Raw genomic sequence first — 27858 nt, 5'->3', positions numbered from 1 at the left:
AAAAGACCTTCTTTTAGATTTCTTCCGGCTCTAATAGTTTCATGATATTTCATCTTTTGTACACTTGATATACTTTTCAAATTCTTGACAATGAGAATGTATTACTTTAAAAACTTGAGCTGTCAGGTTGAAGTTCTTACGACTCAAAGCAGGCAAAAGTAAATGAGTCAAAGGAAAAACCATAAAGTCTAAATATCATTGAGCATCTACAGGCAGGCCCATTGGACATTGGAGTGAAGTTACTAAGTGACTAATTTTACGATGCCAGGAGGTTAGCAAAATCAGGGGCAGAGGTGGGATTGTATTAGCCAAGTCAGGACAGGATCGTGCTATGAAAGACTGCATGTGGCTGGTATAAATCGATTAAGAAATTGGCAGTTATTGAGCACACCTATATACTTGGCAAGAGATGGGGGTTTGGGGATCAACTATCTCAATTAATTCCAACAACCACTTTGACGAATTGACAGGATTATTTCGACTTTATATGTTAGAAACAGGCTCAGAGAGGTAAAGTTACATACCTAAAGTCACTAAAGCACCTAATCCTCGAGTTGTTACTCAAGCATAGGCTGGCTCATCAGTGTCCAAAGCCCGTATTCATTTTTGTTAACACATCACATTGCCTCTCTGTTAGGCAATGGACTAAGTGCGTATGTGCAACTGTGGAAGAGACCAGGAATTTTGAGATATTGCTCCTTTGCAACCTGTATCTTAAACATATAGTACCCTTATGACTGACATTCCTGATTCCTGAATTTCATTCCAAATATCCCATCTTCTTGAAAAAAGTACTTTATTACTACCATTTCACAAGCTCTTTCCATTAGTGTCACTTGTCAATCAGGATTCTTAATTATATGCCACAGAAACAGTTTTCTGATATAAATAGAAAGGGAAGTTACTTAAAGCATGTTGAGTGGCTCACACAATGTCTGGGAGGGCCTTAAAACCAGGCAGCCAGGATCAGTGCCTGAGATCATACCATTGAACTTGTCTGGTGATGAAGGCTTCCAGGGGGCACTGTTCTTGCCACTTGACAGTTGTCCCGGGCTCCAGCCACTGCTGCTGGATACTGCCACCAGTTGTCATGAGAGTCCCTACTTGCCTTGCCTTTTCATTTTTCTAACTTCCACATCAAAGTCTAGGGCTAGTGCACCTGATTGGCAGAAAGCAGCTCATGAGCTCAGACCATAGCTGCAGTGGAGGCTGAGATGTGAGTGTTGGACATTTTTATTTTTAGTGTAGAAGAGAGGCTCTTCCTCCTAAGAGATTCTCCAAACATAGGAAGGTAATTCAAATACACAGTAGCCTGAGCAAAAGATAGACACTGCAGCATCCAATCATGTTCACAGTATACTTAGTCTTCTGTGTTTTCTCATTTTTAGAATAAAAAAACTGAGATGGAATTTGTCATTCCCTTGGGCTAGGAACTTTGGCATTTTCTCTCATGCATCATTTGGAATCAATTATCACCAAATTCTACTGAAGTTTATAAATCAGTTTCAGGTCTACCACTTTCTCTCTGTTACCAGGGCCATGACTTCAGTCTGGGTGTTTAAGACCTTTAGGTTAGATTTTCTCAAGAACCTCTTTGGTTTCTCCCATGCCACTTTCTTCTCTTGGATCCATTCTACAAGTTGTTGCCAGAGTACTCTTCCGTAAGTATTGTTTTCATCATGCTTCTTCATTGCTTAAAATTATTATGATTATTATCATTGGCTGATTTAGGACTCAGTCACCTTTATTAAATGATGTGCCACTTTGAACTGTATCTGATTTGGATCCCTTTAGTGGCTGATGACAGAGAGTATCAAGGACGAAGTTTACTTTTGCTTATGCTGTCTCCTGTTTAGAATGTGAGCCTTATTCTTTCAAATGTCAAATTCTACCTTTTATTGAGCACAGTTTCTTTCTCCTTTTCCATGAAGTCCCCACAGTATTCCAGACTTCCTTCCTGTACTTTCTTTGGTACTTGAATATTTATAATCTACACTTCATTATTTAGTGGCATTTTCTAATTGCACCAAGTGTTCTAATGATCATATTCTTATATCCTCTCCACCCTGAAGTCCTTAAGGGAAGAACCATAACATATACTTCTGTTTATCCTATTCTTGGTGTTAAACCCGTAAGAGGTTCTTGGTTGATAATCAGTAGGGAAATTTATAACCTTGGATGTAGATTACTAGTTAGTGTAAAGTGTCTTAATGACATTGGAAGAAAGGAACCTAATTTAACCATTCTGAATCAACCGCTTTTGAGTTCTGTGCATATTATTCTCCATATAGCATTTAATGCTAAGTACATTAAAAATGGTACTCTATACATGACCTGAACCACACTTGCTCACATCTGGAATTGAACAGGTGCATACAATTAGTTTTCACCCTTCCTCCTCTTTGGAAATCAGTATAAGAAATGAGAAAGCACAGCAGTATAAGAAATCATGAGAAAGAGCAGCAGTTATCAGGGTATTTTAGGTAATAGAGACCTATATGCAACACATGCAGGAATTGACTGGTTATTTTTTCCTAGGATTTCTTCTTGCATCTGTTACAGGATTTCCCACTTAATGTATTTCTTTGAGACATCTCCACATTGAGATTGTTACTGTGCACAGAGGTTTCATTTTTGTCAGCAGCCTCTGACAGAATTATAATTTAATGTATTCAGCCTTTGTGCTAAGTAACTTCCTGTAAACCAGAACTTGTAGAGCTGTGCTTCCCTCTAAACTTTTGTTGGTGATAATCTAATATTTCTTCTTAAAGTTAGTATTCTAAGAATAGGTGATTTGTATAGTTTTATGCTGACCATTATTAATTTTGTTGTTTCCTCCTATAAGAGGAGGTATTTTTTTAAGGTAAACATTTTGATTTGAGCATAGTTGATTGGTCCACTCATAGAAAATGATGTGGTGCTTATGACTTCCTGTTGCAACTTGAAAAATGTTAAAACAAAAATTTCAGCCTGTATTCTTCTTGATACATAGGAATCCCTTTTACAAGTGACAAAAGGCACTTGTTTTTTGGAGGAGTCCTGATTCATAGAATGTTAACAGCCATTTGTATTTCTTTTCCTTGAATTTGTCCTTTTCTGCTTTTCTTTGTGGTTGTTACTCATATTGATTTGTAAGAGGTATTTGGATAATAAAAGCATTAACTCTTTGTCTTTAATACGTTTGAGTCTGTTTATGATTATTTTGCTAGATGATAGTTTTACATTTTTATGGGTTCTAGTCTCTTGAAATGTTCCGTTATGATTTCTCCCAATCGTGAGACATTTATCTTATAAAATTTTTTCAAAAAATTTTAACGTGCAATTTCTCTGGTGTTGGGTGAGGAGGTCATTAATTTTTCACAAATCTGATCATGTTCAGTCAGTTCTCGCTTTATATTTATGTCTGGCCAGATTTCTTTCTAGTTTACTTTTCTGTGTGAGATTTTCCCAAAATGTCATTCTACTTTGAAATGTCAGCTTACTTCTTCTGTTGTGCAGGTCAGTAATCATGCTCAGTGCATCCTGTACAGGTGTGGTTGTCGGGCTTACTGTTTCTTTGTCCACATCATCTCTGAGTATAAGGCATAGACTGAGTCTTGGGGCGTCGCTTGATATGGTGCTCTCTCTTCAAAATATGTGTTCACCTTCCATACAGCTTTAGAATTATTAAGACCTTGCTTCCCGAGTGTGGACAGAGATTTAAAAAGGAAAAATAAAAAATAAAAACCTTGCCAGTGTTATTTCTTTCATCTTCTCTATGTGGCCTTATATCTTAGAAGAAAATTATGTGTTAAACTCAAACACATTCATGAGTGAGGAAAGGACTTTCAAAAGTGGAACTCTGCACATTCCAGAAATGAAAAGACATTTTTGAGAATACGGTTTTCTAATCTCTTATTTCCTTTTTTAATTGCTTTTTGACTTTCTATATGTTTGGCCTTTTTGTTTTAATTTTCTTTTGTCCTGATAGTTCTCCATGCTGCCTTTCTTTCCCTTGTTGTCCATTTTCCTCCTTGATGTCTGGTCCTCTTGCCAGATGTTCCTGTTTTTCACCCATTTTCCTGGTGTCCTTTTACTGTTCATAGTGGGATGATCGCAGGACATCCAGATGAATGGAAAAAATGTGTTTGGAAGGCTCGCTGTAACATGATTATCTATTTGGTGGTTATGTTTGGATAGAAAGATAAAATTGTTCAACTGAAGCACTGAGGGGAGAAATATCCCCATAGATTTACTAACCGAAAAAGCCCAAGGTGTAACAAAACATGTTTTAGTCTTGTCATGTAAATATAAGGATTAAAACAACATCCGGGGCTCCTGGGTGGCGCAGTCGGTTAAGCGTCCGACTTCAGCCAGGTCACGATCTCGCGGTCCGTGAGTTCGAGCCCCGCGTCAGGCTCTGGGCTGATAGCTCAGAGCCTGGAGCCTGTTTCCGATTCTGTGTCTCCCTCTCTCTCTGCCCCTCCCCCGTTCATGCTCTGTCTTTCTCTGTCCCAAAAATTAATAAACGTTGAAAAAAAAATTAAAAAAAAAATAAATAAAACAACATTCATATGAGACTATATTTTATGAAAATACAGAATTTTCATGAAATAGCAAAATTGGTTCATACCAATCTAAAAAACGATCATAATTTCCTTAGTTACAGATGAAAATTGAGTGTTTGAAACAGAAAGTGTGGCTACAAAGTCTGATGTGCTCAATTCCCTACCTAAGACCTTTATTCTCCTCTGGTTTTGAGAACACCTATAGCTTCTGCCACCCTTTTCTGTGTATTTCTGTTCTGTTCTCACCCAGTGGTCCCCTGTGTCTCTGAAGGTCTAGGGAGCATGCTGATGGAGGGAGATGGATAAGAGCAGGAATGCCAGCGTGCCATCCACACCTGTATCATGACTGTTCCCAGACTCCCAGAAGCTGGAGTTGTGGTTCCAGGTTGAGAATCACAGTCCAGGCTGCTGCGGTTGACATCCAAGAGTCTCTAGGGCTTGCCTAATTAGTGGCAATTTATCAGCAGAATTTTATCAACTTTTTCTTGTGTGGCGATATGCTAGTTAATAGAGGAGAGATTATTTCAGAAAATATGGCTTTTATAAACATAAACTTTTAGAAACATTTTATAGTGGACAATATGTTGTTACTACATGTCATTTTCTAGTAGTAATAAATTATGCTGGAGCCTATATTTTTAAGTTTATTTATTTGAGAGACAGTACGTGCACGGGCACAAGTCGGGGAGGGGTAGAGAGGGAGACACAGAATCTGAAGCAGGTTCCAGTCTCTGAGCTGTCAGCACAGAACCCAACACGAGGCTGGAACCCACGAACTGTGAGATTGTGACCTGAGGTTGGACACTTAACTGACTGAGCCACCCAGGTGCCCTGCTGTAGCCTATTTCTGAAAAGCTTTCTAGCAGTGTTTCTCTAGGAAATTCAAATCCTTGCACTCTTCACAAATAATTTTCTTTGCTCTAAAGAAATAAAAATAAAAAGGTATTTTGTAAAAAAAATTTTTTATAGCTTTCACAGTTTCATAATGTTTTGAGTAATTTGGGAAGGAACTGTAATGTGGGTGCAAATTTGGTATCCTAAATTATAGGATAAAATGGGATTTGTTTATAAAAACTGTTTGTAATCCACAGTAATTGCATGAGTTAGGGCCTTTGCCAAGTGACTTTTATGTTAATGTTTTTGGAGTGTTGTTTAAATATCTTTTACCCTGTTTTAATTCATTTTGAATGTATTTTTCTGGTCTCTTCCCCTAACCTGTAAGCCCCTTGGTTTATAGATTTGTTTCCTTCATAGGAAACATTTGTTTCCTTCATAGGAAACATTTAGAATGGAGTCTTGCACACTGCAAATGCTCATAAAATATTTGTGATTTGACTTGACTATAAATTAGAGATGTATTAAGGATTCTAAGAATCCAGTTGATGTCTGTGCCATGTCAAGTATACTGTCCAGGGACTACAAACCTGGTGCTGACACAGCAATGTTCTTTTCTTTCTAGAAATGTGATCTCCCTTGTTCAATGAGTTACATATTTTATTCATTCTGTGATCTTCTTTTCATTGGGAGTCAGAGTCTTATATTCTTAGGTTGTATCTAATTATAGTCATGACTCCACCCCAAGATGCTGCTGAATTGACAGTGGACAAAGGAAACCTTCAAGAAGTAGCTCTAAGAAAGGAACTGTATAGTTTTGCTTATTTTTCAGTTGCCAAGAGCAACGTAAGAATCGCACTAAGGAGGAAAAAAGATCATAAGAGCACCTCGGAATTCTTCCTGAGGATCAAAGGCACAATCTGATAATACAACAGTACCCTTCCCTCTGGGCAGGTTTCATTCAGGCTTGTGAGCAGTTTAGAATAGCTTATCTGTAGGGAAGTTATAAAAAAATAAATCCTCTGAGGTTTGCAGTATACATTAAAACTTTTAAAATGTTCATACCCTTTGGCCCAGCAGCTTCCCTGCTAGGAATTATTATCAGGAAATAATTAGATGCATGGATAAATATTTAGATACAAAAGCATTCTCATCATTGTTTATAATTGTGAGAAGTTGGGGAGAAAAACTCATGTGTCCAACAATAGGACACATTTTATTTATTAAATGCACCTGTTGTAACCCTAAAAAAAACATTTTATGTGAAAAAGTATATGCCATGGGTCATTGAGGCAACATCTGAAATTGGAAGAGATCTATCTAGAGTCTCTCCTGCCTTGTATCTTACTGTGTGGGAACTGAGGACAAGTTGTAGGGGCAAGCTGACCATTAGTGGGGGTTTGGATCATGAAGTGCCCCACTGTGGTGGGGTTTGAGAGCAGGGGCCTTTCTTACTTTTTACAGTTAGTATAATTTCCTTTTTCTAGTCGTCATGATAAAAAATATATGCCAAGGAAAAGAGACTGTAAGAAAATAGTGTTTATAATTTTAAAAGCAATCTGAAAAAGGATGTGGCTGTTGGGAATTTGCTTTTTATGTGTGTTCACTGCTTTTGTCTTTTCTAATCACTTTTCATTGGAAGCACTTTCTTAAGCTTAGTGTGAGTGCTTTCTTCATCCATATGTGTTAATCCTGTGTACAGCAATGGCCCTTGTTCATGAGCATTTTCTAAGCATTAGCATTACTTAGCCCACATGTTCCATATTTTTACTAAAAATGGACATTTTAGCATTAAAACTTTAAGAAATCCTGTCAGCTAAGCCTCCTAGGACATTGTGTAAAATCTCTATTTTAAGACCTAGTTAAATATGTATGTTGAAAGCATTTTTCTAAATAGGCATTTGGATTCTGAAATCCATCATCATTGTTCAAGTGTGTGAAAATAGCCAAAATTGGGTCTTGACTGATCACCTGAGCACTATATTTCTGTAAATTATTAAATCCCAACACTTGCCTCTTATTTGTACATGTAAAAATTTCTTTAGGGGAACAATCAGAATTTTCTCAGTTTCTGTTCCTACTGATCCTGGACTTTGACACTGAAATATGTTGCCACATTCACTACAAAAGAGGAAAAGGAAAATCCAGCAAGCATTTTTCATTGCTTGTAAAGAAACATTTCGTTAAAGTTAATAAGTTTCATCTAATGCTTCCTTAAGGTGGTGCCAAAAGGCCAAGAATTTACATGGATTGCTAGTATCTTTTAGGGCTCAGGTGTTCACAAAGCTTAGTCAGATTTAGAGGTTAGGAATGTAAAGGAAGAATAATGGGGCTGGCATGTCATGCCAGTTGTACACCGGGGAATGCCAGAGGGCGCTCTTTACAGAGATTTACTATGTGCTCAATGTACCAGACCATGTGCATGGCCCTGGAGGCTCATTACCCTGCCCTCCCTTCTGACTTGTCCCTCAGAGGAGCAGGGATATTAGATGGAATCAAATAGGCACTACATAATCCAATCTCATGAGTCTCTCTAAAAATCCTTGTTTCAATATTTAAGAGCAGAAGATCAGATTTTTTTAGTATAGGGATGAATAAAGTCTCCACTATATAAAGAGATAAGCAGCAGAGTTAAGTGCTAAGTATTGAGTCTAACTACAGTGGAAAGAAAGTTTCTGTAGTATCTAGTCTTGCCCTTTGAAACATCTATTTGAAATAAAATATTTGAAAAAAGAGCAAGAAGAAAGCATTAGCATTTGGATTGAAATATTCTTTCTTACAAAAGTACTCTGATTTGATGTGATCATTCTGACACAAAAAAACAAGAGTTTCAGTGGCTTTAAAGTAGTTCTTTTTTTGGGTGACGATCATGAGCACCAGAAAATAAAATTCACTGTGCATATTGTGTTGTGGTTACATCAAGTTTGCTCTATAGCGTTAGAATGAATGACAACTCATTTGGAGAAAAAAGATAACCAGTGGTTACGATTTGTTGCCATGCTTTATTATATAGGATTCAAATTAGAATTAGTGTTTTCACAGGATGGAAAATTGTGTCAAATATTCCAAAATATGTTCGTACCCCTTAAGGTCTGAAAATGGTAAGAAGTCATTATTGGTGGCAAGTAAGTTATGTTATTAATTTACATATTATTCTGTATTTATGCCAGACAATTTTTTGGGGGGTGACTTGGTTTATGTTTCGTTCACTTATGATTTTAACACATTTGGATATGAAAAAATTAAATGGAGGACATTGGGGGTCATATTTGTGTTACTTTGATTCTGGATTTTTTTTTCAATCTGCTAGGACTTGACATCTTTCTCTCTTCCATGAGTGAAGACCATAAACAGAAAAGGGAAATAAGGAAACTGATTTTGAGTCAGGAAATTTCTCACAATTGGCACTCTTTCAAAGTACTATAATTATCCCAAGAAACAGGTTGCTACTCCTCGAATTTTTGGGTCTCTCACCTCCATGTTATTACTTTTTTCTGATTAGCTTTGCTTTCATCAGTTTTCAGTTTTGGGCTTCTGATAATATTTTGTTTGAACAAAGGACTAGCTTCACAGAGCTTATGAAGAGAAAGTGTGAAAACCATTTCTGTTTGTTGTACAATTCTGAAAACATCTTTGCATTGAGAAGTTCTGTGTACGCTTATTAGTAAAACTTCCAACAATATAAAAATATTAAACTATTTTTCAAAGAGTATTTACATCACTATTTGAATTGAGTGGGAATCATTTGAGATGGAAAATATGGAAGTTTAAATGTATTCCTTTGCCTAAATAGTCAATAAGAGCATTTTGCCTGAGTTTGAAACCCAACTCTGTGCCCTGCAGTTCTGTGGATCAAGGGCAAGTTGTTTAACCTCGCTATGACTCAGTTTCGTTGTCAGTGAAATGGGACTAGCAATAAAGATGTTAAGAGGATAAAATGAATTAAATACATAAAGCAATAGAGCAGTGCCTGACCTGTGATAATTTGCTAAATAAACAGGAAATGTCAAAAAAAAAAAAAAGAAAAACAAAACTGAAATTCCGTGGAAGTTTTACTTCCTCGATAAATAGCCACCATTATTGAGAGTTCAGTGTATGTCCTTGAGTATCCTGTTTATCAGTGCACAAGCAGTTGTCTGGCTGGGGGTTGGGAAGGAAGGAATGTGGGCAGAGGACTATGATGGTTCAGTAGCCGTGTCTGAGGGTACCCCTTCCTAATTCTGCACAGGCCTCTTCCATTGTACACAGCAGTGGGATTAGCAAGAGACACTCTCAAACAACCTGGCTTTTAGAAGGTGCAATTAGAGTAAATGCTCAAAAGTGTATGAACTGAATTGTATGTTCAGTTTCCTTAGAATTCTCTTCTGTTGGTTTTTGTTCCTTCCACAATACTGTTTATATCAAATAGACCTGTATGGGGGCCCCTGCGTGGCTCAGTCACTTGAGCATCTGACTCTTGAGTTGGTTGTGATCCCAGCGTTGTGGGATCCAGCCCCACATGTAGCTCTGCATAGAGCATAGAACAATCCCTCTGCCCTTCTCGCCACTTGTGTTCTCACTCACTCTAAAAACAAACAAACAGGGGCGCCTGGGTGGCTCAGTCGGTTGAGCGGCCGACTTTGGCTCAGGTCACAATCTCGCAGTCTGTGAGTTCGAGCCCCGCGTCGGGCTCTGTGCTGACAGCTCAGAGCCCGGAGCCTGTTTCCGATTCTGTGTCTCCCTCTCTCTGACCCTCCCCCGTTCATGCTCTGTCTCTTTCTGTCTCAAAAATAAATAAATGTTAAAAAAAAAATAAAAACAAAATAAAAACAAAAAAACCCAAAATAGACCTGTATGTAGTTACTTTCCATTTTTTAAATCAATAATTGATCCAGGTATATCCGTCTGGGTCAGTTGGTTGAGCGTCCAACTTTGGCTCAGGTCATGATCTTGTGGTTTGTGGATTCAAGCCCCCTAGTTGGGCTCTGTGCTGACAGCTCAGAACCTGGAGTCTGCTTCGGATTCTGTGTCTCCCTCTTTCTCTGCCCCTCCCCTATTTGTGCTCCCATGGGCGTGTGCATTCTCTTTGTCTCTCTTTCTCTCCCTCTCTCTCTCTCCCTTTCTCTCTCTCCCTCTCTCTCTCTCCCTCTCTCTCTCTCCCTCTCTCTCTCTCCCTCTCTCAATCTCTCCCTCTCTCAATCTCTCCCTCTCTCAATCTCTCCCTCTCTCTCTCTCTCTCCCCCCCTCTCTCTCTCTCTCTCCCTCTCTCTCTCTCTCCCTCTCTCTTTCTCTCTCTCTCTCTCAAAAATAAACATTAAAAAAGCTTAAAAAAGAATTTATCTAGATTAATACAGAAAGGTAATACATTTTAAAACTGTGCTCTTGAATTAAATCTGTCCTTGAGTTGTTTCTCTATATCAGTGGTTCCCAAACTGTGGTCCCCAGATGAAGAGCATCACTGGCATCTGAGAACTTCTTAGAAATGCAAAATCTCAGGCCCTGCCCTAGGCCAACTGAATAGGAAATCCTGGAGCTGAGGCCCAGCAATCTGTCATCCAGGTGATATTGGTGCGGGACAAGGTTTGAGGACTCCTGCCCCATATAAAAGCAAAGATTAAAAAAAAATTTTTTTTTAACTTCGTATTTCTCCTTTGTCATTCTTTACCCTACTCAGAAGCAGTGATATTACTGAGGCATTCTATGTCTGCTGTTTTTATATCCTGAATGTCATTCACTATAGTTGTTCACATAACACATCTCTAATCATGCTTTCAAACTTTATTCCAGTATAATTCACTGGAAAACCTCCCCTGATCCAGAGATCTGCCTGGTCTCGACTCTTTTGGATTTTTTGGAGCCCTATGAGCACCTCGTTCTTAGCTCCTCACACTTGACTGCAATGGTTTATTGACCGATCTCTCTCTTTTCTGTAGTGTATGGAACGCCTTGAGCATGTTAACGGTTCTTTCTATCCCTGACACCAAGTGGGATTTATGGCATATGTAGATGCTAAGTAAGTATTTATTGATGGATATCTTGAAAATGAACAAAAGAGTAACTTCTCCAAGACTGAGTGTTACTGAAAGGTAAACTGGTGTTAAAGCTCAAGTGGTTGACTGTGAGTCCCCTCAGCTGTCAGATGGTGTGTGAACTTCCTCCATCACTGTTTCCTGCGTTGTAAAATTAGCTTAATTCCTACCTCACAGGTTCTTGTAGAGTTCCTGACACACAGAAAAATGGTCACTAAAAATTACTAAAGTACTAAATTACTAAAATTGGTACCTTGTACATTTCAGTAATCTTAGGATTTTTATTATCCCACCTTGAAGTCATACATTTTTTTTACTTTTAAAGTCGTTTTTCTCATTAGAACCAAAAAGCAGATAAACTTGATTGAATTAAACTATTTAAGATTTTGAAGCAGAGAAGGTAAAAAGATGAGTCAAATGTATTGGTGGCAAAAAAAATTTTAATCACTATGCACTTAGGATGTGAAAAAGACTCTCACGGTAAATCAGCATAAATATACTTAAGCGTTTATTTTACAAACAGCAATACATGTTCATTTTGTGAGTTGCACTTGTCAGACTGTCATAAAAATTGACTCTGCCATGATTTCCAGGAATTTGGGCAGCTTTTATTTTTACATACACCTTATAAACATACTGTGCTCTCTAAGTCTTTGATGCTTATTTAGGCCCCAAACAGATATATATCCTTTTTAAAGGGGTCATGGGTCAAAAAATTATACCCATCATCTATTGAGGGAAACTAATATTTATATGTTTTAGTAGGAAAAAAATAGAGACTTCCCATGGAATCATTTACATCAACGAATAGAACATCTATGGCCAGTCCAGCACACTGGTGTAACATCTTGTTTCTAAGAGAATTGGTTTCTAAAAAAATAATGGGCAAAGATTATACCACTATTGGCTCACTGTTTGGAGTTGGGAGTGCAACAGCTTGGTTGGGTAGAGTTGAGGTTAGAGATCCAACTAGCTCATAATTTTGGAGATGAAAGCCTGGAGCCCAGAGAAACCACACAGTCTATCATGGTCTCAAGGAAGGTCACAGCTGGAACCAGAATCATAACCTCCATGCAGTCCCGTGCTGGCTACATGACTTTTTGAGGTAGTCCTATTGACAAGGTCTTTTTTTTTTTAATGTTTATTTTGGAGAGGGGAAAGGGGGATAAAATGAACAAGTGAGGGAGGGGCAGAGAGAGAGGGAGACACAGAATCCAAAGCTGTCAGCACATGGCCCAGTGTGGGGCTTGAATTCACAAAGCGTGAGATCATGACCTGAGCTGAAGCTGGATGCTTAACCGACTGAGCCGCTCGGGCGCCCTAACAAGGTCATTTTCTAAGAGCCACTCTATACCATTTGATGCCAGGAACTTTTTGATGTGGTCTGAAAAAAACGTTAAACTTTTCTGTTGTTTTGCTTTTTAAATTCAAATAATCAGTTATCCCATTCTTAGGCTTAGGATCTGGAGTTAGGGATGAGGTGAGGATCAGTATAGGCATCTGAGATGTGACGCAGTCAGGAGGGTGTTTTGGTTCATTACTTCCTAATAAGCATGGCTGTTTCAACCTGGCCTTGTCAGAATAGCTGCTTTGAAACATCCAGTTCAAGATGTCCCTTTGGAGAAATTCTAAGGATATGAATGTTTGACTTCATGCAGGGCCATCTACTGGTCTGGGTTTCCTTTCTCTATTCAGCAGTGAAAGACTCATGACTTAAGTGCATTTTAATAACTGGATATAAATGTTTGAGTTTCGGCTGCCACTGTAGGATTTTCTTCTTCTTCTTCTTCTTTTTTTTTTACATTTATCTTTATTTTGGAGACAGAGACAGAGCATGAGTGGGGGACAGGCAGAGAGAGAGGGAGACACAGAATCAGAAGTAGGCTCCAGGCTCTGAGCTGTCAGCACAGAGCCCGATGCGGGGCTTGAACTCGTTAACTGCGAGATCATGACCCAAGCCGAAGTCAGACACTCAGCCGACTGAGCCACCCAGGCACCTCAGGATTTTATTCTTCTAATTCAGGTTGCTGTCAAATACTCTCTGGGGAAAAGAACCTTAAAAGATCATGTAGATTTTTTAATTCTTTTAATGTGTGTTTATTTTTTGAGAGTGAGACAGAGCATGAGTGGGGGAGGAGCAGAGAGAGGGGGAGACACAGAATCTGAAGCAGGCTCCAGGCCCTGAGCTGTCAGCACAGAGCCTGACGCGGGGGCTTGAACCCACCAACTGTGAGATCATGTCCTGAGCTGAAGTCAGACACTTAACCGACTGAGCCACCCAGGCGCCCCAAAAGATCATGTAGATTTCAAAACTTGTTAAATATGTTATATTTTGACAGGATATTTATTTGGAGGGGGGGTTAGAAAGGAGGATAATAAGGAGTGCTTGGGTGGCTCAGTCAGTTGAACCTCTGACTTCAGCTCAGGTCATGATCTCATAGCTCGTGAGTTCAAGCCCTATGTCAGGCTCTGTGCTGACAGCTTGGAGCCTTGATCCTGCTTCTGATTCTGTCTCCCTCTCTCTCTCTGCCCCTAACCCACTCGCATTCTGTCTCTGTCTCTCTCAAAAATAAACGCTAAAAAAATAATTTTTTTAAAAAGGACGATAATAAAAAGAAAACAGCATCAACACTGAAATACTAGATCTACCATTGCACAGAAACCAATTTAAAGTAGATCTGGCTTGGTTCTCTCTAAAGCATTTCATTACCTAATGTGCCATAGGGATTTTGATGTCGCGGTGGGTCATGAAGGATGCCATCATGGCAAGGGTTTAAAGGCCATGAATTACTAAGGTATTTAGACATGAGTTATCTTGGTAATTTCATCTGTTTACAGATGTTTTCTCAATCGGGAGCTGTGCTTTGCCAGAAGGCAAATTGGCTTTATAGATAAAACCAACCGCCTCTGGCAGTGGGTCACTGTGCCTCTGGTGCCTCCAATGTCTGAGTCTGTTTTCAAAGGTAGGCTGGAAGGAGGATCTGAGAAGCAGCTTCTGAAGAGAGCAGATGCCTCCCTGGGTAACTCTGATGAAGAATTTTCAACTTTGGTGACTTTTTTTCCTTTTTGCCATATAATTAAACTGTACTCATTCTTCAGGTGAAATACTTCATCTGAGGTTAACCTGAGATAAAATGTGAAACAGAAAAGTGTATCAGAAAAGCAAACAAACAAACTTGGGACCAGGACCATCAGAGTTTGGCACCATACGCTCACTGGGGTCATTTTGCCCATCTGGGCTGATCTACATTTCTACAGCCTTGGATTGTTTTTTCTGAGCCACTTCTTGATAAACACTAGACCCTAGAGGAAATTCAGATTATCTTGGAATAACCACATGTACTCAGGAGCTAATGACCAAAAAATACTCCTTGCAAAATATCCAAGTTCCAGAAAAAGAAGTCTTCCAGGACTCCTAACGTCATATCCCTTTCAGGATTTAAAGGCCACAGGTTGGGACGCCTGGGTGGCGCAGTCGGTTAAGCGTCCGACTTCAGCCAGGTCACGATCTCGCGGTCCGTGAGTTCGAGCCCCGCGTCAGGCTCTGGGCTGATGGCTCGGAGCCTGGAGCCTGTTTCCGATTCTGTGTCTCCCTCTCTCTCTGCCCCTCCCCCGTTCATGCTCTGTCTCTCTCTGTCCCAAAAATAAAGAAAAAACGTTGAAAAAAAAATAATAAAGGCCACAGGTTGTGGAGATCTAAAGTGACAGTTAACACTGCTTCAAAAATAACTATTTAAGTAATTCAACTAAAGTTACTTCTAAAGAGAAAATCACAAGCACTTGCAATGCAAGAGAGAAGGATTCTCAAAGTGAAATTAAATAATAAAAATAAAAGTTAATCTTCGTCTTTTTCTTAAATCATAATGCAAGTGAATTTGAAAAAGCTGATTAAATTCAATATAATTTAGTTGGAAAGGAAAACTTAATGTATCATGATTGTGCATGCTCCTCAGCAAAGACTGAAAAGTAGAAAAGCAAGATAAAGGGAAAAAAACTGCATCAGATGTATTTCCATAGAAACCTTATTTTATGACTGCTGGTTCATGTGTGGTAGAATGTGTGTGTGCGCGCGCGCACACACACACACACACACACACACACACACACACACACACCACAAATAGTTGCAAATCACTCGGTAGGAAACCAGACTACCCCTGCGCCAGTTTGAGATTTGTAGATCCAGCCTAACATAGGTTCAGATTGGCAGCCCTGAGGTGACATATCCCAGTCTCATGGACTTGAGGCTCCTGACAGTTCTGGGTCAATTTTTTTGACCATTGTCAACCACAGCTATCTATCATTGGTCCCCACTGGGGCAGCATCAAGTTTCTAAATGATGCCTGGATTTAATCCTCTCTCTAGTGTATCTTCTACACTCTGACGAACTGAAGTCAGATCAGATTTCCTAAAGTTTGCTCAAGCTAGACTCTTGCCTCTGGGATTTGGTGTATCTAGTAATGTTCAAGTTGGGTTGATCCCTTTTTCATAATGCTTGTCACATTCTTTTTCTCCCCTCAAATCAATGCACAGCTAGGCTTTTGTTGAAACAACTTCCTAGGTTTAGGCTCCTTCCTCTGAGCTATTTCATACCGCAACAGATTAGTATTCTTGACACACTGCTTCTTGACAGTTCATTCTCCAGCTCAAAAATTTTTGCTGGCTCCCCATATAAATAATATATGCAGACTCCCTAGCCAGGCACTTGAAGCTGTCTGCCTCCAACTTGCCTCTCCAACCCTATTTCACACTCATCCAATGAGTGTTCTAAGGGCCAAGCCTGGCATGTGATAGGTGATGAATGTCCTGATGGGTGGCCATCAGATTGACTAAGAGAACAGTCAAACAATTGACATGTGTAGACAGTGGGGATGTGTTAAGTAGAAAAAGCCTGTCTGTGTGTGTGGTAGTTTCTTCCTCACCATAGTGGCTCCCTACTCCCCTTTTAAAGTCCATTGTTTTAGCTTCCGCTGCTTCCACTGGAGATGGCCATAGGCATCAAGAAGTGTAGGCACTGGCTCTTTGACCACATCAAGCTCTGACACCCTGGGAGTGCCACGTCACTCTTAAGCTACCACCTATACTTGTAAACTGAGGAGTTTGGTCCAATCTTTTCTCCATCATGGATCTTTTCCTTTTCTGCCATAACTCTAGGCACTTTGAAAACTTTTGTCTAGACTTATGCTGTCCACTGTGGTAGCCCTTAACCACATGTGGCTATTGAGCATTTAAAATGTGCCTAATCTGGGGGTGTTTGGGTGGCTCAGTCGGTTAAGCATCTGACTCTTGATTTCGGCTCAGGTCATAATCTCATGGTTGTGACATCAAGCCCCACGTTGGGCTTCATGCTAGATGTGGGGTATGCTTAAGCTTCTCTCTCTTCCTCTATTCCTCCACAGCTTGTGCGTGTGCATATTCTTTCTTTCTACTCCCTTTCCGTCCCCCCCTCCAAAAAGGAAGTATGCCTAGTCAGAATTAGGTGACCTGTAATTGTAAAGTACACACCAGATTTTGAAGATTCAGTGTGGAAAAAAATACCAGTATAAAATGTTTTGATTTCGATCTTGATTACATAGTGAAATTATAAGTTATAGGTATAATGAACTAAATAAAATATATGATTAAAATTCATTTCACCTGTTTTTATGTTTTCTGGTTTTATGTTTTATGTAGCTTCTTAGAATATTAAGGTTGTGTATGTGGCTCACATATTTCTATCAGCCATCTCAGGTCTAGAAACTCAAATTCTTTTTCTTTTAAATTTTTTAAAACGTTTGTTTATTTTTGAGAGAGAGAGCATGGGAAGGGGAGGGGCAGAGAGAGAGGGAGACACAGAATCTGAAGCGGGCTCCAGAGCCTGATAAGGGGCTCGCACCTGTGAACTGTGAAGTCACGACCTAAGCGGAAGTCAGATGCTTAACCAACTGAGCCACCCAGGCGCCCCTGGAAACTCCATTTCTTACATAATGAAGAATTAGTTTACCTGCTTTTTAATTGTTAAAGCGTATATGAAAATGAGTACTTTTAAGAAGTATGAAATGACCAGTGTTACCAGAACATAGAGATGTGAAAGGAGTGTCATGTGATTCTCCCAGTCTTGCAGGTAAAGGTGTGTTCTCCTAGGTGATTTGAAATGTGAGAATAACTTACATCTCCTTATTCTCTGTGAGCAGTTCTGAGGCTGGGACTGAAAATGGGACATTTCCAGGTTGGCACAAGGGATGTGTTCTGCTCCACTGTCAGATCCTGTCATTCTGGCATTGCCTTTTTGTTCCCGGACTCTTTGCCATTTTATCCTTTAAAGTGGTAATAGCTGTGTGGGCAGCATTCAGGTAGCAGAAATGTTTGCAGGCGGGTTGCATGACATTGAAAGTACGTCAAGTGTGGAAAATGTGTTGACTTTGACCCAGCTGTATGATTTGTGGGCAGCTTTGACAATTCATTTTATTTTCCAAGTCCCGTAAGTCACATAGAACGTTCCCTGTGTACTTGAGATACATAAACGATTTCTCCTCTGGCCTGATGCTAACGCACAGGATGTGCCTGCTTCAAGTGAGTTGTGTGAATGCACCAAGGCTCCCAATGAGCTGGCAAGACAGAGCTGCTCTGCTAGAGTCATTACTGAGATGGGGTGGGGAGTAATCAGTGTTTACCTGCCGGACCCACGGTGAAATTCTCATGCTTGGTAGTGAACATTAAAATGGCCACTTAGTCTTTGTGGATTATATCTCTGCTCTGCTTAGAGGCAGGGAATCACTTGCAAATATGGCCATGTTTTCAGAACTAAAGCATTTGTTTTACAGTTGTGTACAAACGATTGAATTCTTTATTATTTGCCTCCAAGTTCAACATACTGCAACACCCCAGTGTAAATTTAGGAGAAGCAGTGAATATTTGTGTTCGTTCTGATTTCTAACTAAATACTGTGCTTCCAGACAGCTAATTGTGCACTGCTGAATCTCAAGTTTCATCTCTGGTATTTGGACCCAGAAGATGGTTCAGACAGCATTTGGGAAAAGTTACTTACAGCTTCTTTTACTTGGTGGGAGAAAATTAACAATGCTGCTGCCAGTTTGCCTTTTTTCTGCCTACACTGTAGTAGAAATATTTTTATTTTGACACCATCTGTGAATTGTAGTAACATGAGTTTTATGCTCTGGTAGGGTTTCTATGAAAGGTTCTAGAATCTCTGGAGCACAGCAAGCCAGGTGGTTGGGCAGGGCTAGACATGGAAGGTATGGGGAGAGTAGGGTGAGCCTGGAAGGGCATAGGGAGTGTATCAGATCTACTGAAGACTCCTCAGTGCTGGTGACTTCATCTCTTCGTGAGGGGTAACATTTAAGAATTTCAAGTTAGACACGGAGTTGGTGGTGGTGTATGACATGGACACTTCTGAAGTGTCACACAGCCTGTATGATAGCAGAGTAGAAGATGAGTTTGAGGGGAGTGAAGCTGAAGGCGTGGAGACACATTGGAAGGCCATTCCAGTAAACGAAGTAAGAATTAGAGCTTGGGATAAGCCAGAGACGTGGAAGAAAGAAGGAGTTGGATCTGAGAGAGATGCAAAAGGATGAAGTGATAGGATTTAGGTGTGCAGTGTGAAGGACAAGTACAAGTCTGAACGATTTCCCAGTGTCGGGACAGGAGTGAGACTGTAGGCTCCCTGGGCATAGGAAGGGGAAGCAGGTTTGAAGGAAAGGTACTCTTTTTGGGGTCTTAGAGGTAGAGCTCAGAGGCCCAGAATGCACAGACAACAAGACCATGGTGGTATAGAAATGGATCCTGAGACAAGTGCAGGTCCGTTTGGTTTAGAAAAAAAAATTTTCGCTTAATAATATAAAAACAGGGGGCAAAAACATAAGACACTCTTAAATATGGAGAACAATCAGAGGGTTCCTGGAGAGGTTGTGGGAGGGGGCATGGGATAAATGGGTAAGGGGCATTAAGGAATCTACTGAAATCATTGTTGCACTATATGCTAACTAATTTGGATGTAAATTAAAAAATAAAATAAATTTTAAAAAATTTTGCTTAATGACGTCATCTCTTGGAACCTGCAAAATACCCACTGTAAGAAAAATATTATTCAGGAAATGGCAACTACAAAAAGCTTCTCAGACGGTAAGGTACGTGTGAATCTGCTCTGAGTAGGCAAGTGTTCTCATGGAGTGGGTGGTTCAGAGGGTGGTAATTCTCTATTAACCTGCAGACAAAGAGTCGGGGAAATTCCCGATTGCCTTTCAAGATGTATTCCAAGGTCACTTTTTCTAAAAAGCCCTTTGAGCCATCCTTGCTCTAGCCTTCAGGCCGAGGGGGACATCTGGCCTTGCTCTCTCCCCTGGGCTGCAGGTGTTCTTTGTAATACCAGGTCTGTGTTTTTGCTTACTACTTATATGCTCTTTCCCTCCCAATGAATGGTGGGTTTTTTGAAAGGGGGAAGTATATAATCTCTATTTTGTTACCTTCAACATGTGGAGTGTATCAGGTGTATCTAGCCTATAGTGAGTGTTCAGTAAATGTTCACTGAATAAATTCAGGGGATTTATATACCGCGTGGTAGAGTAGAAAGAGAAATAGTCTGGACAGAAGAGAGGGGACCTGGGTTATGACACCAATTCTGCTATTGGCTCTTTGACCCTGAACGAGCTAGTTAATTTTGCTGGACCTTGGTTTCCTTATAGGCAAAGGAGGTTGAACAAGAGTCTAGGAAATCCATGAATGGTCTTCAAGAGATTCCTGGATTTCTTGAGATGAAATGCAGAGTTGTGTATACTTATGTAGGTGTGTATATACATATATATACACACAGACACACACACGTACATACACATACATACACATACATACAGGTCCACTCCAACCCCCAAGGAAAAAACCAAGGACTTTCAATGTACTTCAAAGGGAGCTATGACTTAAAATAATTAAGAACCATTGAATAAAATGTGGTAGCTTTAAAATTTCTGTATTGGATGGAGTTTGGCCACAGGAGATGTGGCCCTGTGGGGGTGAGGTTTAACCAAAGGACTGGTCTTGAAATTGCTATTAAATGACAGCCTACTTACATAGATTTTTGTATTTATTTGAGGCAATGAGGCATGGAGATTATGGGGAGATGTATGCTAAACCTTCTCTAAACCCATCCCTTTGTACTGTCACTTCTTAGAGCTTTTTAAATTCTATGTGAACTGTATGTGATTATAGTTCTTATTATGTGTTATCTTCATGAGTTGACTAGGCATGGGACATTCTTTTTAACATTTGCTTTGGCAAGGTCAAGTGTGATTGTTTTTGGGCTCTTAGAGTTACTTTTGCATGACAGGAGTTTTTGTTTTTGTTTTCTGAATATTTGCATGGAAAATTAATTACATGAGAGAAGAAAATGAATAAGTAAGGAAAAAAATTTACCATCCACAATCTTTTTTTTTTTTTGAACCTAATGAATGCTATAGTTAGATAAACTTAGTGACTGTTGGCAAGTATTAGACACTGGCCATCATGTACTTGAACAGAGGTATAACCTTTTAGATGTATGCACAGCCATTGGAAAGCTTCGTGTTACATCCTGTGTTAACTTGAGATAGATATCTCACATTGTATTTTCTGAAGTGCTTTGCAAAGACCACGTGTTATTTTACTAATGATGACAGTGACCACAGTGGCATTAGGAAATAGCAGAAGTATGGGACATCCTTTTATATGCTTTTTATAGATAGAGACTGAGAGAGGTAAAGGAGCTAAGGCACGGAGCATATGCTTAACTCCCATGGCCACCCAGCTAGTGAGAGACAGAGCTGAGATTTGAACTCAGAACATCTGGGTCTTTTTTTTTTTTTTCTTAAGCAACATTTGAAGAGTTCAATTATCTGCCAGGCAGATTTTTTAATTAAGTTTTTAATTTTAATTCAAGGATAGTTAACATACAGTGTCACATTAGTTTCAGGTGTACAAATAGTGATTCAACAATCCTATGCATTATTCAGTGCTCACCATGATTAGTGTACTCTTTAATCTCCATTAGAACATCTGAGTCTTAAGTTTGTGCTCCTAACCAGGCCAGGAGGCCCCTAACCTCCTAAAAGGAGGTTCTTTTTTTTCTGTCAGGCTTTACTTGTGAGGTTTCAAAACAGTAAGTGTAGACTAATTCTTACTTTTATGATCATTACCAAGGCCCGCACAAACAATACATAATTTGGATGCATTTAACCTATATAGATACTCTTTTGTCCACTTCAATTTCATTTCTCATGGTGCACAATCTTCTTGATACAGAAATATTGTTCAGTTCATCTTATCTGGCTGTTCCGCTTTGCTTTGCCTGTAGGGGAGGTGGTCCACACATTTTCTAGCAGCATCCTACAGTATTCAAAGCAACAACCAGGTGTTTTAGGGAAGATGTAAAATGTGCTGCTAGAACTATGACACTAAGCTGCAGTGTATCTTAATGGGGCGATTTACTGTGTGAAATTAGAATTGCAAAGAAAATTAAGATAATGAGGTCTGTTGATTTCCTAGGAGGCTTAAGGTAAAATATATTAGTCTGATAGTCACCATCTGGTTGGGTTTAGAATTAGGCTTCTTTGAGAGTCTGGTGTCTGGCGTGCCTGGGTAATACCAGGTCTCTGGGTTGCACCTGATTGAGTCTATAAGCCTGTGTTTCTGTCTGAATTATTCAGTCCAGCACTCCCAGCCAAGTTCTGTCTGAGTTATGTCCTCTGAGCTTTTCCTCCATGACCACATGGGGCATTTACTCTCAGCCTGGAAGAACCATGATGTGGCGTTCCTGCCTATAGCTTCAGCTGCTGGATGATAACTTGATGCTCTGGTGCTGCAGTGCTACAGAGCTTTCTTGAATGACTAAGCTTGTCTTGCACTTGGGGTTCAAGTCTACAGCCACCAGATTGCCTTGTAGAGCCCACCTCCCTGAAGTGTCACTTCCCTGGGAACTTCTGCTGAGTTCAGCTCTCTGCTTCTGAATTTTGATAATAGCCTTTCCATTAGATCAGGGAGAAGTATGTGTGTATGTATATATATGTATATATGTGTATATATATGTATATATGTGTGTATATATATACATATATAATTATATGTATACATATAATATAAATATATTATTATATTTATATATTATAATATATATGTTTTATTATATATATATGTATATTTAAGTTTATTTATTTTGAGAGAGAGAGCATGAGCAGGGGAGGGGCAGAGAGATTGGATCCCAAGCAGGCTCTGTGCTGTCAGCTCAGAGCCCAATTTGGGGCTTGAACCATGAGATCATGACCTGAGCTGAAATTAAGAGTTGGATGCTTCACCGACTGAACCACCCAGGCACCCCAAGGAGAGGTTTAAGAGGTAAAACTTCAAGGTAGAGAACTCAAGTAGATAAATCCACAATTAACTAGCACTTTTTGGCAGATGTGTGTGTTGGTTCCTATGGCTCTCTGTGGTTATTGTCTATGGCCATGGCTTCCTTAACTCAGGAACTTAGAAGTAACTGTAACATACTGCTTTTGCATGGATGACTTCTTTTAATTACAAACTACATTATCAACAGCATGAATATGCTGGATAAGCAGAAAGTAAGAATTTTCTTGAAGGTCTCATGAAGAGAATAGTTAAAATTGGTAGCTTTATTAGTTTACAGTTCTTATTGAAAACTTTTATGGCTTTTAAACTTACTAATGGGGATGGTAAAAGTAAAGTGCTCAAACTAAATTAAAATCACCATTAAGGGGAGAAATTTGATGGGAAGGGGTTGCCACTGTATATACTGCCTCTAGACTTGAGAGAGGCAATTCTTTTTCATATTTAATATTTAATTTTCATAATGGGCTCCTTCTTCAATTATTCATTCATTCCCTGCTTGTGCCAGGCTAAGCTCTTTACATATTTTTACACATATTATCCCCAATCCTCGCAACAATTTTGCAAGGTAAGTATTAGTCATTCATTTGTTTGAGCAACAAATATTTTTGTGTTAAGTGGTTGTTATGACCCTGGCTGTGAGCTAGGTGGTAAGAGTGGAACAGTGAAGAAGCATTTTGAGTTCCTTTACCTTGAGGTGTTGTTCATTGTTGAATGGAGAGACAGTAAATAGGTCATTAGAGTGCCTTGTTAACTTAATATACACTTCAGCGGTGTATAAATGCATAAAAAGTTTTTGAAGAGCAATGCTTATACTTTTGACAACCTCATCTTGTCTAAGAATCTTTCCTCTAGAAATACCTGCACACAATTGAAAAGATAACTGGCAAGGATGGTAATGCCACCATTGTTCTAATAGGCAAATGTTGAGAAAGCTCATTGGCAGCAGAATGGTCAAATCATTGTTACACTCGTATGCTGTAATGTTGTACAGCATTAAGGTGAATGAGGTAGATCTGTATGTGTTGACACAGCTGTCTGGGATATATTATTAAATGACAAACTCAGGTTGTAGAAAAGTTTGTATAATAGAAACATATTACCTAAAATAATAATCATGAAGAAAAGGGAACAGAATAGTGCAGGAGTCACACCAGATTTTTAGCTTTGGTGCCCTTTAAGCAGAGGTGTGTGTATGGTGGGAGTGGGAGGACAACTTCTGTGTGTTATTGTGTTATTTCAGTTTGACAAAATAAACATGAGTCCTTTTCATATGTTTTAAACAGCAAAGGTGATAGGTAGAGGGAAGAGTTGTGTTCTACGGGAACACAAAGGACCCAGACTGGAGTGGGAGATGTCAGAGAAGACTGTGGTAGAGGGAATGGCCTGTCTGAATTCAGGATGTTCATGGTCAGCATGAGGAGAGACACAGAATAAGTGTCCTGCTCAGGAGCGTCCCAGTAGATGGCTTTGGAGCTGGTCACCTCTATACTTTAAAGGCTTATCCAGGTTGTCCTGAGTTCTTCACTTTGCCTCCACAATACATCAGCCACTCTTCTTAAATACTTCTCACATTTCTACCTCTTCTCTATCTCAACTGCTGCTGGTGTAGACTTCTCATTTCTCAACTGGATGATTGAACCCCCCCCAACTAGGTCTCATGACCCCTTGTCTGTATCCCATGTCCTTCTACCCCTGTTTATCCTTCACTGTGCTGAATGATCTTCTAAAAATGCAGTTTTGACCTGGGTATCTTCCTTTTTAAACTTTATAAATGATCTTTCATAGATTTTGGGACCTAATCCCACCTTCTAAAGCAAGCCTATAGAAGCCCTTCTTACCTCTTCCACCTTCCTCCCACAGTAACTGTTACTTATATTATCTGGAAATATTTTACTTTCCTTAAAAATGCTGCTCTTCTTACAAACAAGGAATAACATGGATTTAGTAGTTGGTGGTTGTCCTGTTAACTTGCAAATGTTCTGACTAGTTACCCCTTTGTGAGTTCATGTCTGTAATTTCATATTATGTTGAGGTAACAATTTATAAATCAATAAATTTCAGGGAAAATAGTCTTGCTGCCCTTGGGGATATTTTCTTTTGTAAATATTCTTGAATGAATGTTTCTAATGTCAGGAGAATCTGGCATTAATTTTTATACTTGTCTATTCCAAATCCGGATATGCTCCACCTTTATAGAATACACACTGTTCTAAAAACACTACATTGACTAAACAGACTGATTTACTTTGGCTAAACTTAGAATTAATGGATGGACTTGATGTACGATCAGATAGACACAAAACTGAGAGATGGTCCTGAGAGATTTACTTCAAGACATGCTATGTATTATTCTTCCATCCTTCCTGTCCACTGAATTTGTATCTTTATTTTTCTATTACTGAATGGTAATAAGTAATGCTTTTAAGTAAATAATAGGAGTTGATTTCATCTTGGTGATTTTCAGAAATGTTTGTACTTTATAAACATGTAATACAGGACTAAAGTGATACACTGTCTTTTGGCTCCCCCTGGCGGACAATTGTGCACAAAACTCAATGGTCTTGGATGGGGATGGTTGTGAATAGTACCAATGGTGGGAAAAGGGACACAAAATACATTCTTACCTTTAGATACATTATAGTTATTTTAGAAAATATCTCAAGGAATAAAATATATTTCTATTATAATGTAAAATAGCAGTGGTGAAATATATCACGTAAAATACCTAATACTAATGCTATTGCTGTTTTTCTTCTGAGTAATGGCAATGCTGGGACCATAGCGTAAAATAGAATTTCAGACAGCAGATTTCACACCACAGGTTTAAAACGGTGTGCATCAGGATAAAGTTGATGCTAAAATTTGACAGTACTATTAATTCATGTGTCTACTACTTAGATTATTCCAGAATCTTCCAAAAACTAGATAGTTCTCAGTAATGCATAATTTTGGAATTTTAGCAAATGGTTAGTTTTGAGTTAGCTTATTTTGATAAACTTATTTGTTCATTCATGATCTTCTGAATTTACAGATTCACTGAAGATTCTTTTATCTTTATTATGGGGAATTAATTGATACCTGATTGTGTCTTGCTTTCATATCAGATGTTCAAAAAAGTTAAACCAGGAAGAAATAGCATAGTCTTTCAATTAAACTTTATTTGTCTATAATGATAATTTTATATAATAAAAATTCACCTTTACTGGGTTAATCATTTGATGGGCATTATCTCACTTAATCTTTTCAGTAACCCCATGGGGAGGCTGGTAGTTAGTTGTCCTAACCCACATTTTATAGAGCTTAGGAAAGGTGAGCTTAGCTAAAATCTGTGAGCCAGGGCTCAACCAGATTCTCTTGCTCCAGAGCTATCTGTTTATAACTTCAGCAGTGTACTTCTTCCTGAAGTAGGCAAGAGATAGGTACACGTGTGGCTAATACTCTTTAAGAGACTTCTGTGGCGTACTGAGACGTTGCTAGTAGGTCTTGGTATTTGAACTGAGGAATTAGAGGATGAACTCAGCTCAGAGATTTTTGCCTTCCCCACCCCTCATTTTGAATAGGACTTACAGAAGAACCTCTTTAAATTTTGTTTAGTTTTGAGAGTTAGGACAAATTATATCTGTTATCATAGAAATAGGTTTCATGAGAAAAATACATTTTAGCTCCTTGGGTTCATCACTAACTCTTTGAGCGAGATAATCTTAGGTGTAAAAGTGGCAAGGAAGGGTAAAATCGCTAGGTTCTAAAACTATAGCAGGGCACATTTAGGCGTAGGTACCAAGGTCTTCATAAGTAATCATTAAGATAGATAGATAGATAGATAGATAGATAGATAGTCAACGGGTTAGGAAACTCTGAAGATACTCAGAATAATTTTCTTAAAGTTAGCAATTATAAAGAATAGCTATCATTTAAACAGTTTTTATGTATTGTCTTCTTAATTCTTACAGTAACCTAATGATTATTAATTACCTAACTATGATTATAGGCAGTATCCAGATGATAAAACTGTAGTTAGGCAGTTTGCTGGAGGTTTTTGGCTAATGAAATGTAAAGCCAGGATTTGAACTTGTTTGAACTAGCTCAAGAGCCCACACTCCAAACCACTTGGCTGTATAGCAGTGCTTTCCAGTAGAACTCTCTGTGATGATGCAAATGTTTGATGACTGTGTATTGCAATACAGTAGCCACTAGCCAGATTTGGCTACTGGGCACTTGAAATGTGGCTAGTACAACTAAGAAACACTTAAATAGCTTGTCCGTGTGGCCAGTGGCTACTGTACTTGGACAGAACAACTTTACAAGATCTTTCAGATTCTGTAGAAGTGGAGATAGAAGACCTTTAGTATTACCTCATCTAACTTCTTGCTTTAATGATAAGGAAACTGTAAACCAGATGCTTAACAATCTGCTTAGAGTAACAGTTAAAGAAGGGACCAGATTATAACCCAGGAGTTTATAATTTTCAGAAACCGCTCTTCCCATTCTGTACTTTTGTTGGCATCTGCAAATTTACATTTCTGCTGCCATTGTTAATCTTAGATTGTAAGATTATCTTTGAAAAAAATTCTTATCTTTCCCGAAGTACATGTCTAATTAACGCTTTCCTTTTTTTCTCAGGTTATAGAAACACTGTCACGACTTTCTCGCACACCTATAGCGTTGGCCACAGGAATCAGGTAAGCTTGATTCAAGTGTTCATTTGCTCAATGAATGTAATGATTATTTACTGAATGTTACTATTTGTAAAGGACTTTGCATACAGGGACCATATCTCATTCATGCACACACAGTGCCTGGTATTTCAGTGCCTACTACACATTTGAAATCAATTGAGCAAGTAAGAACTTATTTATAGAGTTGAATAAGATACATTGGCTAAACATCATTGTCAATTCACTACTGACTGTTACTGGTAGGGTTCTTTGTTTTCTTAATTTCCTCCAACATTTCATTTCATTACATACGATTCATCAAAACAAACACAAATGCTCAAGTAAATACATACTTAAAGGATGTTGTAGTACATTTACTTCCTATAGTCCATAACCATAACTCACAACTTTCAGGAATTCAAAAAGTAAATCAGACAAATA

The 27858-nt window shown here is 38.9% G+C and overlaps 1 protein-coding gene across 1 annotated transcript in view; it reads left to right on the top strand.

Moving 5' to 3' along the window:
• The window catches only part of VAV3 (vav guanine nucleotide exchange factor 3), a 353794-nt gene that overhangs the window by 134013 nt on the left and 191923 nt on the right, over nucleotides 1-27858 (top strand). The window contains exon 3 of the mRNA XM_043575717.1: nucleotides 27383-27441. Within this exon, the coding sequence (XP_043431652.1) occupies nucleotides 27383-27441 (59 nt within the window). The remainder of the gene's footprint in view (nucleotides 1-27382; nucleotides 27442-27858) is intronic.

Source organism: Prionailurus bengalensis, chromosome C1, assembly GCF_016509475.1.
Source record: "Prionailurus bengalensis isolate Pbe53 chromosome C1, Fcat_Pben_1.1_paternal_pri, whole genome shotgun sequence".
Classification (NCBI taxonomy): Eukaryota; Metazoa; Chordata; class Mammalia; order Carnivora; family Felidae; genus Prionailurus; species Prionailurus bengalensis.
The sequence above is the reverse complement of the archived record's forward strand: the minus strand, read 5'-3'. Positions and strand labels throughout refer to the sequence as shown.